At 41.2% G+C, this 13,207-nt stretch overlaps 1 protein-coding gene across 5 annotated transcripts in view; it reads left to right on the top strand.

Annotated features, from left to right (window-relative positions):
- Nucleotides 1-13,207, top strand: part of ADGRB3 (adhesion G protein-coupled receptor B3) — a 685,483-nt gene that overhangs the window by 294,464 nt on the left and 377,812 nt on the right. For all 5 annotated transcript variants that reach the window (XM_032484465.1, XM_032484463.1, XM_032484464.1 and 2 more), the window contains 2 exons: nucleotides 11,878-11,979; nucleotides 12,343-12,449. In XM_032484465.1, coding sequence (XP_032340356.1) covers nucleotides 11,878-11,979; nucleotides 12,343-12,449 — 209 coding nt within the window. The remainder of the gene's footprint in view (nucleotides 1-11,877; nucleotides 11,980-12,342; nucleotides 12,450-13,207) is intronic.

The following is a 13,207-nucleotide window of genomic DNA, read 5'->3' as shown; positions in this document are numbered from 1 at the left end:
TTTGTCAGTGAGAAAGCCTTAACAAATGCTTATTTTGAAACAATATTTTTTTCTAGTTTTATTTTTAGTATCACTCATTCTTAATTTTTCTTCATCTTGCTGGAAACAACTAGTATTTATGTTTACACTCCACTTAATTTGGATACAAAAACACATTAATCAGGTTTGCCAAGAGATCTGTTGTCAAGAATAAGAAATATAATATATGCACATCTTTGTTGGGATAATTAATGGAAATAATGATTAATCATCTGGATTTAATCAAAAGCTGTTGTGACATCTACTAAAAATGGAAAATGAGAAGTGGTTTCCCATCAAGATTAGGATATTCCTTTACTGGTAAATGGATCAAATGAAAGTATTAAAAATAACACTATTGACCAAAAATAAGATACTGCCCCTGCCTTTATAAGAAGAGAGAATTAGAGGTATGAAAAAAGCATATTATTTTTTAAAAATACTTCTCCTTGAGGAGTAGAGTAGCTACAGGGGAGATAAGTAAGTTGCCCAATTTTTAAACTGGTCATACTCAACAAGTAATAATTTCATTGACGTCAATCTCATTGTCCACACAGGCTTTGACGGTTAAAATAGTAGAAAGGTAATAGCTCCTCTAATTTTGTTACATTGCCACAATGTGAAAATGTACTATTTTTAATCCTTTGTTTGTTTGTTTGTTTGTTTTTCCCCAATAATGCCCTGGCTGATACCACTCAGAAAGCAGAGGTTATGGGTGGATGGACCTAAATCAGCCCAGAGTCCCTGCCCAGTTCTAGGATCCATTAACCTGTAGTCATTAGCTACTAAAGTGGGACCTGCCATTCACAGGTAGATGTCTAACTTAATTTATACATAAAGTGTCCTTCTTGGAGTCACCATTGCTTTTTCTGCCAATGGCGAGTGAAGCCCGCAGGTTGGAAGTGTTGAGAATAACTTGTGAAGTATGGTAGCCATTCCATAAATGTGCACAGAAACAGCAACCTGGACCAGAGATGGAGAGATTATTATCAGATCTAACTCTAAATATCCATACTGAAGGAGGTCAGCAGACATGTTGTCGTCCCAAACTGGTCCTGGATGCTGCGATGCATTTGTGTTAGAGTTTGGTGCCCTGTGATCTGGTGACTGTCAGCCCTCACCCCCCACCAAGGAGAGCTGCCATTCTAGGGTGACTCTTCCTTATCTCTGCCAGGCTACTCCCCTTCCCCACTTCTACCCTTTTAAAAATACTCTGGACTGTGCCTCTCATTAAAGTGCTGAGTTTATCACACACACACACACACACACACACACACACACACACACACACACACACACACACACAAAGGGAATTCCCTAGGATTGCAACTTCTCTGGAGTCTCATTTGGTTTCTGAGCAATTTTCTTTTAGTGGGAAGAAAGAATCACAATGCTTGCTTCCTCTGGGTTCCTGTCTTCTCTGAGTGGCCCCCCTCATTGTCCAGAGCTGTGCTTCTCAAATTTCAGCGACCCAGAGAACCACCCAGAGAACTCATTAAGACAGAGATTCTTGAGCCAAGCTCCCCTCACCACCCCCGCAAGATCCTGATTCAGGAGGTCTGGTCCCAGCCTGTGAATCTGCACTTCTCACAAGCTCCCAGGTGATGGCATGATGGTGCTGTGGATGCCCCCTTGGGTTGCACTGGCCTGGAGTCAAAATAAATAAATTAATTAAAAAGAATGGAAAACTCACCAGGAGTGGAAAACAGTCCTCCCACCGCGGCGCCACTGCTGACAGTTGAGATGATCTCCCAACAAAACTGCAGAAGTTTGTTCGATACATACTTCTTCATAAACAGCAAAGGGTGGTTTCTGCAATCCATTCATTAGGAGAAAACAGACAACGCGTTTCAAGTCTCCCTAACCAGCTTGTGTTTCAACCGAAATAAGATCTCTTTACAGCCATCACTTACACAGGGCTGTCAACTAGTCGTGGACAAGGAAGAATGGTTTAGTCATCACCCAGATCTCAGCTGAACAGCCCCAGTGCCCCTGTCTGGTGGGGAGCAGGAGGAAGAGCTGGGGGTCATTGAAACCCGTTTGCTGTGAAGCTCTGCCCCCCAGAACACAGATCTAATGTAGCAGGAGTGAATTTTCACTGTCCCCCAAGGCTATACGCTACTCTAGGTGGATAACATTTGGGATGGGGGCATATCAGGGAGAAGAATGGGGTATAAGCTCTCATTAAAATGCTTTCCTCAGTTCCCATTTGGAGGAGTGTGTGTGTGTGTGAGAAACAATTCTGTCTCTGTTAGAGACAAACTTAACGAGTAAAGAAGTCAGACTTCCAAATTTTGTGGACCACTGTATTTTAAAGCTAAACGTAATCCTTCTTGGAAACCCAAATACAGAAGTGTAAAATTTATATTTTTTTCTAAAGTGAAAAAAAAAAAACCCCTACTACTCTCTATGGAAATTTTCCCATCCAAGTTGGCACCTTTTTTATCTTTTTCATTCAAAACCACAAGGTGAATCACTAACAGTAGTTTTTTTTAAAAAAGCTCCAATTCCATTAGATTTCTGTCCTTTTTGCAATCAGATGTTACCTGTGTACCCTCTAAGGAGTTATATTATGACCTGTTCAGTTTCAAAAGGTTAAAGCAAGTGTTTTCAGTGAATACCTGGGGAAATGGCAAGTAATGTCACACCCAGGTGACCACACCAGCCATTCATCTGAAACCAGCCAGCGAGGCCGGGGGTGGCAGTAGGTGGCACCAGGCACTGACTTCTTTATCTTCAGTGCCTTATTTGTTCTTGCTGAGTCATCTCAGATACACTCCAAACAGTAGGGCAATAAGCTAGAACTTGAAAACACCCCAGAGGGATGCTTATTCAATGTCTAAACCATCATCCGATCTTCTTGAAAATCTGGGGTTTCCCTCCCTGGTCTGGTCTGCAGTTCGGCAACAGATCGGCTCGACGGGAGAGGGAGAATTAGAGAAGAACCACTGGGGTCTGAAACAAGCCATGCATATGCCAGATAGTACCACCTGTCTGCTATTCAAACCTGTTGCTATGGAAACAATTACTCTCAGACTTTGCCTTATCAGATTACTCATCAGATGAGACTCTGAGAAACTCTCACAGCTTCTGCCAGAGCATAAACTTGAAAAGCAATTTTTGTAAACTTAGATGACTGCTACCTTGGCCAATTTAGAAATATTTGGCAACATGCTGATCATTGGCAAATTGAAATCGAAAATTTAAGAAGCACTCTAAATTTTTTTTTATTTTTAATACACTGCTAGATTTGAATTCTTAGGTTTTTTTTCCTTCTTTTTTTTTAATTCAAGTGTAGTCAGTTTACAGTCGATGTTGTGTTCATTTCAGGTGTACAGCATAGTGATTCGGTTATACATTTGTATTTATTCCTTTTCATATACTTTCTCATTATAGGTTATTACAAGACATTGAATATACTTCTCTGTGCTACACAGTAGGACCTTGTTGTTCATCTATTTCATATATAGTAGCTTGTATTTGCAAATCTTGAACTTCCACTTTATTCCTCTCCCACTGTCCCTTTCCCCCGGGGAAGCATAAGTTTGCTTTTTATGTCTGTGAGTCTGTTTCTGTTTTGCAAATAAGTTCATGTGTGTCTTTCCCCCCTAGATTCCATGTATAAGTGATGTCACATAGTATTTTTCTTTCTCTTTATGGCTTACATCACTTAGTATGACAATCTTCAGGTCCATCCATGTTACTGCAAATGGCATTATTTATTCTTTCTTATGGCTGAGTAGTATTCCATTGTATAAATATACCACAACTTCTTTATCCAGTCATCTGTCAGTGGACGTTTAGGTTGTTTCCATGCCTTGGCTATTGTAAATAGTGCTGCTGTGAACATTGGGGTGCAGGTGTCTTTTCAAATTAGAGTTCCCTCCAGATACATGCTCAGGAGTGGGACTGCTGGATCATATGGTAAGTCTACTTTTAGTTTTTTGAGGAATCTCTATACTGTTTTTCATAGTGGCTGCACCAAACTGCATTCCCACCAACTGTGTAGGAGGGTTCCCTTTTCTCCACATCCTCTCCAGCATTTAACATTTGTGGACTTTTTAATGATGACCATTCTGACCAGTGTGAGGTGACTGACTTCCAGAATTAGAAAACAATTTTTGCAAAATACATAAATACTTATTCTACCTCTGCAACAAATGTTTAGAGATGGTGTAACATTCTCTGCATATGGGCTAAGAGAGCTGTTTGATTGACGTCGGTCCACCACCTCCTCACTGAGTGATTTGTCTCTGCCGTGTTTTCCCCATGTTTACAGTGAGAATAATTGCACTCACTTTAAAGGTTGTAATGATAGTTATTTGAATTGAAACATTTAATGTGCTGAGAAGAGTGCCTAGTTCAGAGTGATGTGTAAAATATGCTTTCACCTTGAGGCTGATCACAGTCATTCTCTATGTAAGGAAGGCTAGTATGAAACACATTCGATAAACACCCTTCTTTTTCCCTCAGACCTTAGCAGCACCGTGAATTCTTCATGTGTGTAAGTTCCACTGCTGAGATGAGAACTATAAGCAGTGTGAACAGAGAGGTTGGATCCATCTCATTCTCCTCTGCGCTCCCTCCAGCGTAGGGGATTCCCAAAACTTAAGAATTAATGAATTGCCAGCAAGTGAAATTTGAAGTGTGGGGTCAGGCAGAGTGCATTTTTTTCTTATTTTTTTCCATTCTGCACGCAGCTCTGTAGTTTAGAATCGATTTCTCTTTAATGCTGAAATTCTCGCATAAGTGGTGAAAACTAATTTTCCACATCAAATTGATTTAAGCCCTGTATAATTTCTGCTATTTTTAAGAGACAGAAAATCAGTTTGAAGACACTGATTAACAGCTAATCACTAGGTAATTGCTACCTTGTTTTAAGGGAGCGTGCTAACTACATACTTGTGACTTCAAGTACAGTTGTGTCTTTGCAGATGGGTTTTTCCATCTTTACACTAGGACAGCAAAGTGTAGGGTCCTTAAGCTGATGAACAGAGTCTCCATTCCATTTGGCTGAGGCATAAAGAAGCAAGGACTTCAGATTGATACATAATAATCTTTTTTTTAATGTTGAGCATGGAGGGATGGCCTGAGCTAATTATATTTTCTAATTTACAAAATTCACACAGGAAGGATTAAACAGAAAAAAAGTGAACACACATCTCTATCTATAGCTTTTGTTTCTTTCCGGAGACTTGGGTAAATGCACCAACCAGCTTTTTACACCAGGATGTGCTCACATTACCTCCCACTTGAAACTATTTTTAGCATTTTCTCTCCCAAGTCTACCCTCCTCATGTGCTGTAACTCAGGGTAGAGCAAACCAGACGTTCTTCCTGGAAACCTGAGTTTCATCTCTTTTTTCTCTCTTCTCACCTCCTACACCAGCTGGAGCTGAGCCCACCCCTCCTCTTAAATAGAGTTGGAATCTGCCCACTTCCGGTGATGTCACAACCCTTCTTCTTCAATTACACCCTTTAGATAGGGTGACACAGGCCTCCTGACTTCAGTGTCGCTTTCCTTCAACCCATCCTCCAAACTGTAGGCACAGCCTTCAGATCATTATAATACATTTCCCTCATACTTCATTTTTTTTTATTAAAGTCTAGTCATTTTACAATGTTGTGTCAGTTTCCAGTGTGCAGCATCATGTTGCAGTCATAACACATACATACATATATTCCTTTTCATATTCTTTTTCATTATAGGTTACTGCAAGATATTGAATATAGTTGCCTGTGCTTTACAGCATAAACTTGTTGTTTATCTATTTTATATATAGTAGTTAGTATCTACAAATCTCGACCTCCCAGTTTATTCCTTGGCACCCCCTTTCCCCACCAGTAACCATAAGTTTGTACACTATGTCTGTGAGCTTTTTTCTGTTTTGTAGATAAGTTCATTTGTAGGGCTATCATTAAAAAGTCCACAAACAATAAATGCTGGAGAGGCTATGGAGAAAAGGGAACCCTCCTATTCTGTTGGTGGGAATGTAGTTTGGTGCAGCTACTATGGAAAACAGTATGGAGATTCCTCAAAAGACTACAAATAGACTTACATATGATCCAGCAATCCCACTCCTAGGCTTATATCCAGAAGAAACTCTAATTCGAAAAGATACATTCACCCCAATGTTCATAGTAGCCCTATTTACAATAGCCAAGACATAGAAACAAGATGGCTATTTGATAAAGTAGTGGTATATTTATACAATGGAATACCAGTCAGCCATAAAAAAATTAAATAATGCCATCAGCAGCAACATGGATGGACCTGGAGATCATCATTCTAAGTGAAGTAAGCCAGAGAAAGAAAAACACCACATGACCATAAGATATCACTTATATGTGGAATCTTAAAAAAAAAGACCCACACCCTTAAATTCAACCTCCTAGTTTAGCTCATCATTTTCACCCTTTCCTCCTCCTGCAGTTACCCACTTTCACTCATCTGCAGATTTTCCTAGCCCTTCTGAAATGTTCCTAATTTCTTGGATGCACCAGGTTTTCCTTGCCCCAAGTCTTGCCACATGTGGTCCCCGAGGCACACTTTCTCATCCTCTTTAACTAATGCCTACTTGTCCTTCACCTCTCAACCTGGACATCCTTCTGGAAGTCCTCCACTGATGGGTTCTCCCCTCAAGTTCTCCTGGAGCAGCCGAGACTTCTCAGGTCGTAATGGGAACCCTGCTGTATTATAATTTTTCTACTTACTGTGTCTCTCACCTTCTTGGAAGCTGAGAGGCCCTGACTCTTCTTGTTTGTTCTTTTTATGCACAGGATTTAACAAGGTGACTGGAACATATGGGTGTTCAGTAAATATGTGTAGAATGAGTAGGTTACATTCGTTCCACTGAGGAGGCCCCAGAAAGTGTCTCACAACGGGCCTCCATAAGCCTCAGATGGACAAAAATAAATTGGTATTTTAATATTTAGGCTGTTTTGCTTTTGGGATGGGCCTAAAGAGACCTATTTTCTGAACCAAAGTTTTTAAAGATAGAATCTTCAAAGATGTCAAATCACCTTTGATGAAATATTCAAAGCAGCTGTGGGATTTGACATGACTTCTAAAAAGCTGAAAACCCTGGCTGGACCCATTTGCAGCTCTGAATCTCTGATTCCCCTGTCGTCTCTCTTTCCGATGATTTGCGTCCTGAGTTTTGGTCTCCAAGAAGCACAGTGAACCCAAAGCTTCTCGAATTTACAGTGCAGAAACCAAAGTTCGTTGATTTTCAAAAAATCACTCTGATTATTTTTTGGTCTGGAAGTGCACCATAGTGATTGTCACTAGGTAAATGGGAATTGATACTTGAGCAGTGTGATTGGAAGAACTATTTAATCAGCTTTCTTCTTAACCAGTTAGGATGGATGAAGATCACATCACAGGATTCTGAATAGGGCCCTCTGGACTCTTACCAAGTCAGGCCCAGCCCTACAAGGTCAAGTTTTGTAAATACTTGGTACCATGGAAGCCCATTTTGGCTAATTGGGTTTTTTAAATTTTTAAATTTTTTGAATTTTTATTCCCATTTCTGAAAAATTGAAGTATAGTTGATTTACAGTGTTGTATTAGCTTCTGGTGTACAGCATAGTGATTCAGTTATACATATATTATTTTGGCTAATTGTTAAGAAAACTATAGGAGCCAAGTGCTCTCTTATTGGTCCTAAGTGAACATACTACCTACTGCAGGCCTATTTCATACACACACACACACACACACACACAGAGTTCTTAGTACTTTGCTGAATCATCCTCGTTCTCTGTCCCCTTAAGAACTGGAGCAATGGGAAAATAGATCTTTTGAACGTAATTACTAGTTAACGGTATATGTGTGTCTGCAGGTGTCCACCATCATTTGCTAGACCTGAAAACGCTCTGTGCTCTGAGTGAAAAAAAACAACAGAAAAATCCCCGACTTCATGGTGCTTACATTTTACCAGGAGGAGGCAAAAAATAAAAACTAAGCAGACTAGAGAACCGTGTAGAAGTTATAAGGTGATGGGTGTTTTGGAGAGTAGTCAGGCCGGGGAGGGGAGGGAGTGTGGAAGGCAGACAGGACGCCTCTGAGAAGGTGAGATCCCAGCAGAGCTTGAAGGCAGCGAACATCAGCCCTGCACAGGCTCAGGGGTGGGGCCCTCCTGTAGTACCGGAGAAGCCTCTAGGGGGCAGTGTAGCAGAGGGGCCGGTGGGAGCAGAGAGGGTGGGAGTGACGCCGCGTCCAGATGGAGGGGCCCTGTAACTGATGGTCTTTTAATCGCTCAGCGTTGTACTTACACGAAGAGAAGAATCTTTTCCCCAAGTAGTGTACCTTTAAAACACCGAGCAGTGACCTATATCTGAGGGCTGCCAGTTACTCCTTCTGTCTTCTTGATTTGAGCCTCGTGTCAGCGGAGAGCCCCGCAAGCGCTTCTCCCTCCTGGCCCACCCGTGCCATCTAGTGGTGAACGCCTGCAATTACCAGGTTTTTTGACCACGAGATGGAAGGGGGAAAGGCTTGGGGAACAGAGCCCTCGTGAAACCACACGGGGAGATGAAGACATCCCCTGTGCGAATTGCTTCTTCATTGGCTATGTCAAGACTGCATCAGGGAAAAACAAAACAAAACAAAACCCTAAAAGCTATAGCAACAAATTTCATGAAATGCATTTCAAATTTCATCAGTGGAAACTGAAGAAAATTTGTGTCTGAGGGCGGGGAGGGATAAATTAGGGGCCAGGGATTAACAGACACGTTGCTCTATATAAAATAGATAAACAACGAGGACCTACTGCAGAGCATAGTGAACTATATTCAATACCCTGTAATAGCCTATAATGGAAAAGAATCTGAAAAGAAAAAAAATATGTCTGTATCTGTATAACTGAATCACTTTGCTGTACACTTGAAACATACATTATAAATCAACTACCCTTCAATAAAAAATATTTTTAAAAAAAGAGTTTGAAAACATTAAGAAAGTAAGAGTGAAGTGAAAGATTAACATGAAGAGTTAATGAGGACACTGAACAGAATTTGGGCATATAGATTAAAAAGAATAATCAAGCATCATAGTAGTATTAGATTAGTTACTGTTATATCTTTATTAAAAATAGACTAATTTATACGGGATTCAACTATGTCATAAAGTAGGCATGATGTATTTTGTGAGTTTCAACATGTGTTATATTTTCCTTTTCATATTCTGCAGTTGTTTTGGTTGACATTTACAGAAACACGGTTATCATCTATTACAGTGTCGTCCCATGTGGTAGCTATTAAAATTCAAATTTACACACAGCCCTGCAGCCCAGCAGGGACTCCCTCACCACGGCCTGCCTCCCGGGCTCTGCATCCGCCCTTCACGAAGCAGGGGACGGCGCAGTGGGTGAAGCAGCCAGTCTGCTAATTCTCTGGCCAGTGAGGGAGTGGCTGCTGCATCTCTGAATTTTTTTCTCTGCTGTTTCTGTTCTTGCGATATAGGGTGAGAGAGTCCAGGACCTTATCCTCGCTGGAGTTGGACCATTTGCGGGAGATGGGTCTTATTTTTTATTTTATTATTTTCTGATTTTATTGATTTATGATGGTTCCTCTGCAATTCATCACTGCTACTCCCACGCCAGATTCAGTGGCACATTCAGCAATCTGGTCCCAGGAAGGGGCTTTGCCAAACCTCAGCCCTCCAGCCCCTGTAACAGTCCAGCTATGCAGGCGGTGGGTAAGGGTGGGATGGGAGGGTCCAGAACAGCTCCTGAAGGGGTAAGGGTGGAGCACCCCGGCAAGGCGACTCCTCCCCACCCAGTCCTCTATTCCTACCCTTAGTTTCTCCTCTGGACCCACCATGTAACAAAAATAATATATATTTGGAATCTGAAAACAACAACAACAACTCAATTCACCTCACTCTACCTGTTTCCCCATTTGATAAATGGGGCTAGTATCTCTACCTTATAAAGTTGTTGGGGAAAATTAAATGAGGCTATTCAAGGAAAACTGTTAATATTATTACTGTTATTAATAGCTTGGAAATTATCTAAGGAAAGCATTTAACGTAAGGCAAAAGTAAAGTGTGGGTGATTCTGCGAAGGACACGGAATGAGATGGAGAGAGAGTGGTCCGAGTCCCTGGTGGGGTCCTGAGAGAAAACAGCTTTCTGAGACCCTCAGAAACATGTTTTCAAGGAGGAGGGAGAAGTCAATGTGGAACGCGTCATAGGAAAGGTCCAGTGCGTGATGATCGAAGGGGACGCATCGGACTTGACGTTAGAAGGTCATTGGTGGGGTGAGGAGGGGACATTTATGGAAACAGGACCGATGAAGGTTGGACCACCTGCTAAACCACCCACTATGGGTTGGAAACACGTGCCTAGGAGTTTTAATGAGAACCTAGATTAAATATATGGATCATCTCAGCGTGAGGGGAATTATCTTGAACAATTCAAGGGAGCAAGGAGGCGATGCAAGAATCAGGATTCTGGAATCTGGTCGTGCTGACACCTCCACCAGCCCCATCACCTTAGACAAGCCCCTTCTTCTGGGACCCTCCTCTGTAAAGAGGAAGGAGATGGCATAGGTGATCTTCAATGTCACTCTCCTTTCTAAATGCCCCACGAGTTTAAACCATCCGTCTTATCTCAGGTAATTATAAAGTAAATATTACTTCAAGACAGTAATGCCTCAAACTGCACTGTTTACCTGCTCACAATTGTAATGTATCGTAATGAGTCCATAAATTCTAAAGTTGAATTCGATTTGCATTGATTAAATCATCTATTGTCCCCAAAGGGGGCAGTTCTCCCCAGATAGCACACTCACATATATATTAGGTACTTACAATTTTTAGGTCCTTATTTATTTACTAGGTATTTATATAGCCATGTATTCATTCACTTATTCATTCAACTTTGAGCATCTTCTGTGTGCAAACCACACCATTAAGTGAAAGATACAGAGATAAGAGGACCCAAGATCTCAGTCAAGTTGTGGAGACAAATATCTGAACATATCTGCATGGCAGTGCCGTGTGGGTGTGTCTGGAGGAGGGACTGGTGTGTTCTTTCTGGGAGCAAGATGTCAGCTTTCATACTACAAAGATAGACCTGGGGGAAGGTATGGCTCAGTGGTAGCGTACCTGCTTAACATGCATGAGGTTCTGGGTTCGATCCCCAGTACCTCCATTAATAAACCTAATTACCTTCCCCCTCCAAAAAAAAAAAAAAAAAAAAAAGAAGAATACTATATAAGTAGATGTTATTCTTTCACGAATTCCTTGGCTTTCCACTAAGACATTTCTAGGATGCATCTGTTTTTCTTGAAATTCCCTTTAACTCTCTTGCCTCACTGATAAAATTGAGCTTTCAAAGTAAATAAGGCCAAAAGATAAAAGCTGTTTATTTGTATATGCTGTAGGATGATTGACATCATTGCTTTTATAGGAAGAAAGAAATAAAAAAGTTTTACATCTTTGCCCTTTATGTTTATTTACTCTTGGCACCTACAGTTAATAATTCTAAGATGGCTTTCCATTTACTAGAAATCATTTTATTGTATCACATCCCAAAACCTTATGGATGTTGAGGAATGGCAGAAAGATTTTTTATATGTCTGCTTGAATATAATGTTCAATTTATAGGCAAATCCAAATGACTTTTTCTAAAAGCCTATGCAGTAAGCACGTTCAAAAGAAAATACATCTCTGTGAAGATTTTGTAGATAATGAAGTGAAAGCTAGTGGTGTTTTGTTGATGAAGACATCTCTGACATTTCAGTTAACCATCCAATTTAAGGAAAATGAAAGCTCTTTATATTTTGGGGATTGTATATTGCCAATATTCAAAAAATAAACACCACTGGCATTCAAGTCCCTCTGTTTTAAATTGCAGCACCTTATGAAATCTGCCCAGAGGATTATCTGATGTCGATGGTGTGGAAGAGGACGCCAGCTGGCGACTTGGCCTTCAATCAGTGCCCACTGAATGCCACAGGTAAAGCAGGGTGACCCCCCGACCCAAACGATGACCGCCACCCAACAGCAGGATGCTGTGTTCCTGGGCCACGCTTTGCCCCATATCCACAAATAAATCCGTCCAGTAAGCAGCTAATAAAGCAGTTTTGGTAAAGGGCTTTCTAAGTGGAGGCAACAAAGAGATCTAGAAAATATTGCTGATGGAGTTGGTTTCTTGACGTGACTCCTATGCATTGTATAAATCAACCAAGTACCAGTTCCACCTGCATGTTTGTTTAGAGCACGGAAGTGTACACACCCAGTTTTTCAGCCCGCCTCTGGGTTCTGTGTCGCCTCCCAGCCTCCCTGTCCTAAAGCTCTCCCTGTTCTCTGTGACTCGCAGGCACCGCTAGCAGACGCTGCTCGCTCAGTCTTCATGGAGTGGCCTTCTGGGAACAGCCCAGCTTTGCAAGATGCATATCCAATGAGTACAGACACTTGCAGCATTCAGTAGGTGCAAAGCCAGCTTTAATACTTGCTCTGTTTCTTGTTTGCTCATGATCGCTGTCCTAGAATTGAATCTTCTGCTGTAATGTCAACTCCGTAAACTCTCTGAAAAAAGGCCGGGAGGAAAGCTAAATGCTTATAAGTCAGCGCTGTATTGTTTCGTTCCCAGGGTTTGGGTTTTTAGGGGTCCTGCTATTTAAATGAAAGAATTCCTTGTCTAGCGGGAGAAGGCCTGAATCGAATCCATCATTCAGGTTTATCTATAAGAGTTAAACTGTATATCATGATTGACACAAACCTGTGTTACATATTACATAAAACTTACTTCAAAAATACCCTGCTTTTTAAATCAAATTTAAAAGTAGTTGGGAAATGAGAATGCTGTGTCACTTAGGTATCAAATTTCTCACTGCATTTTGACATTGACACACACACAAAAATGACAGTGCTATTATCCAAGAGAAAATGAGTTACTCACGAAAGATTACATGGGGCACGTTTCCAAAAATAGCCCCTGTTCTCCCACACATCCTTGTGTTATCCATGCTGGATGGATATTTTGAGCACCGGTAAATGCCGCGTGGTACTTTACGAGTGCAAGTCATTGTCATTTTCGAAGACTGTTGTCATTCACCCTGACAGTTGAGAGAGCTCCCTTCCAGAACAAACACTGCAGGGCTTAGAACAAAATACGAAGCAGGAGCCACTGGAGAGCCCACCATTGGCAGGGATGCTGTTTTGATAAGAGCCTTGAAGTTTTG

The sequence above is a fragment of the Camelus ferus genome, chromosome 8 (assembly GCF_009834535.1).
Source record: "Camelus ferus isolate YT-003-E chromosome 8, BCGSAC_Cfer_1.0, whole genome shotgun sequence".
NCBI lineage: Eukaryota > Metazoa > Chordata > Mammalia > Artiodactyla > Camelidae > Camelus > Camelus ferus.
Note: the sequence above shows the minus strand (reverse complement) of the source record. Positions and strands in the feature narration are given on the sequence as shown.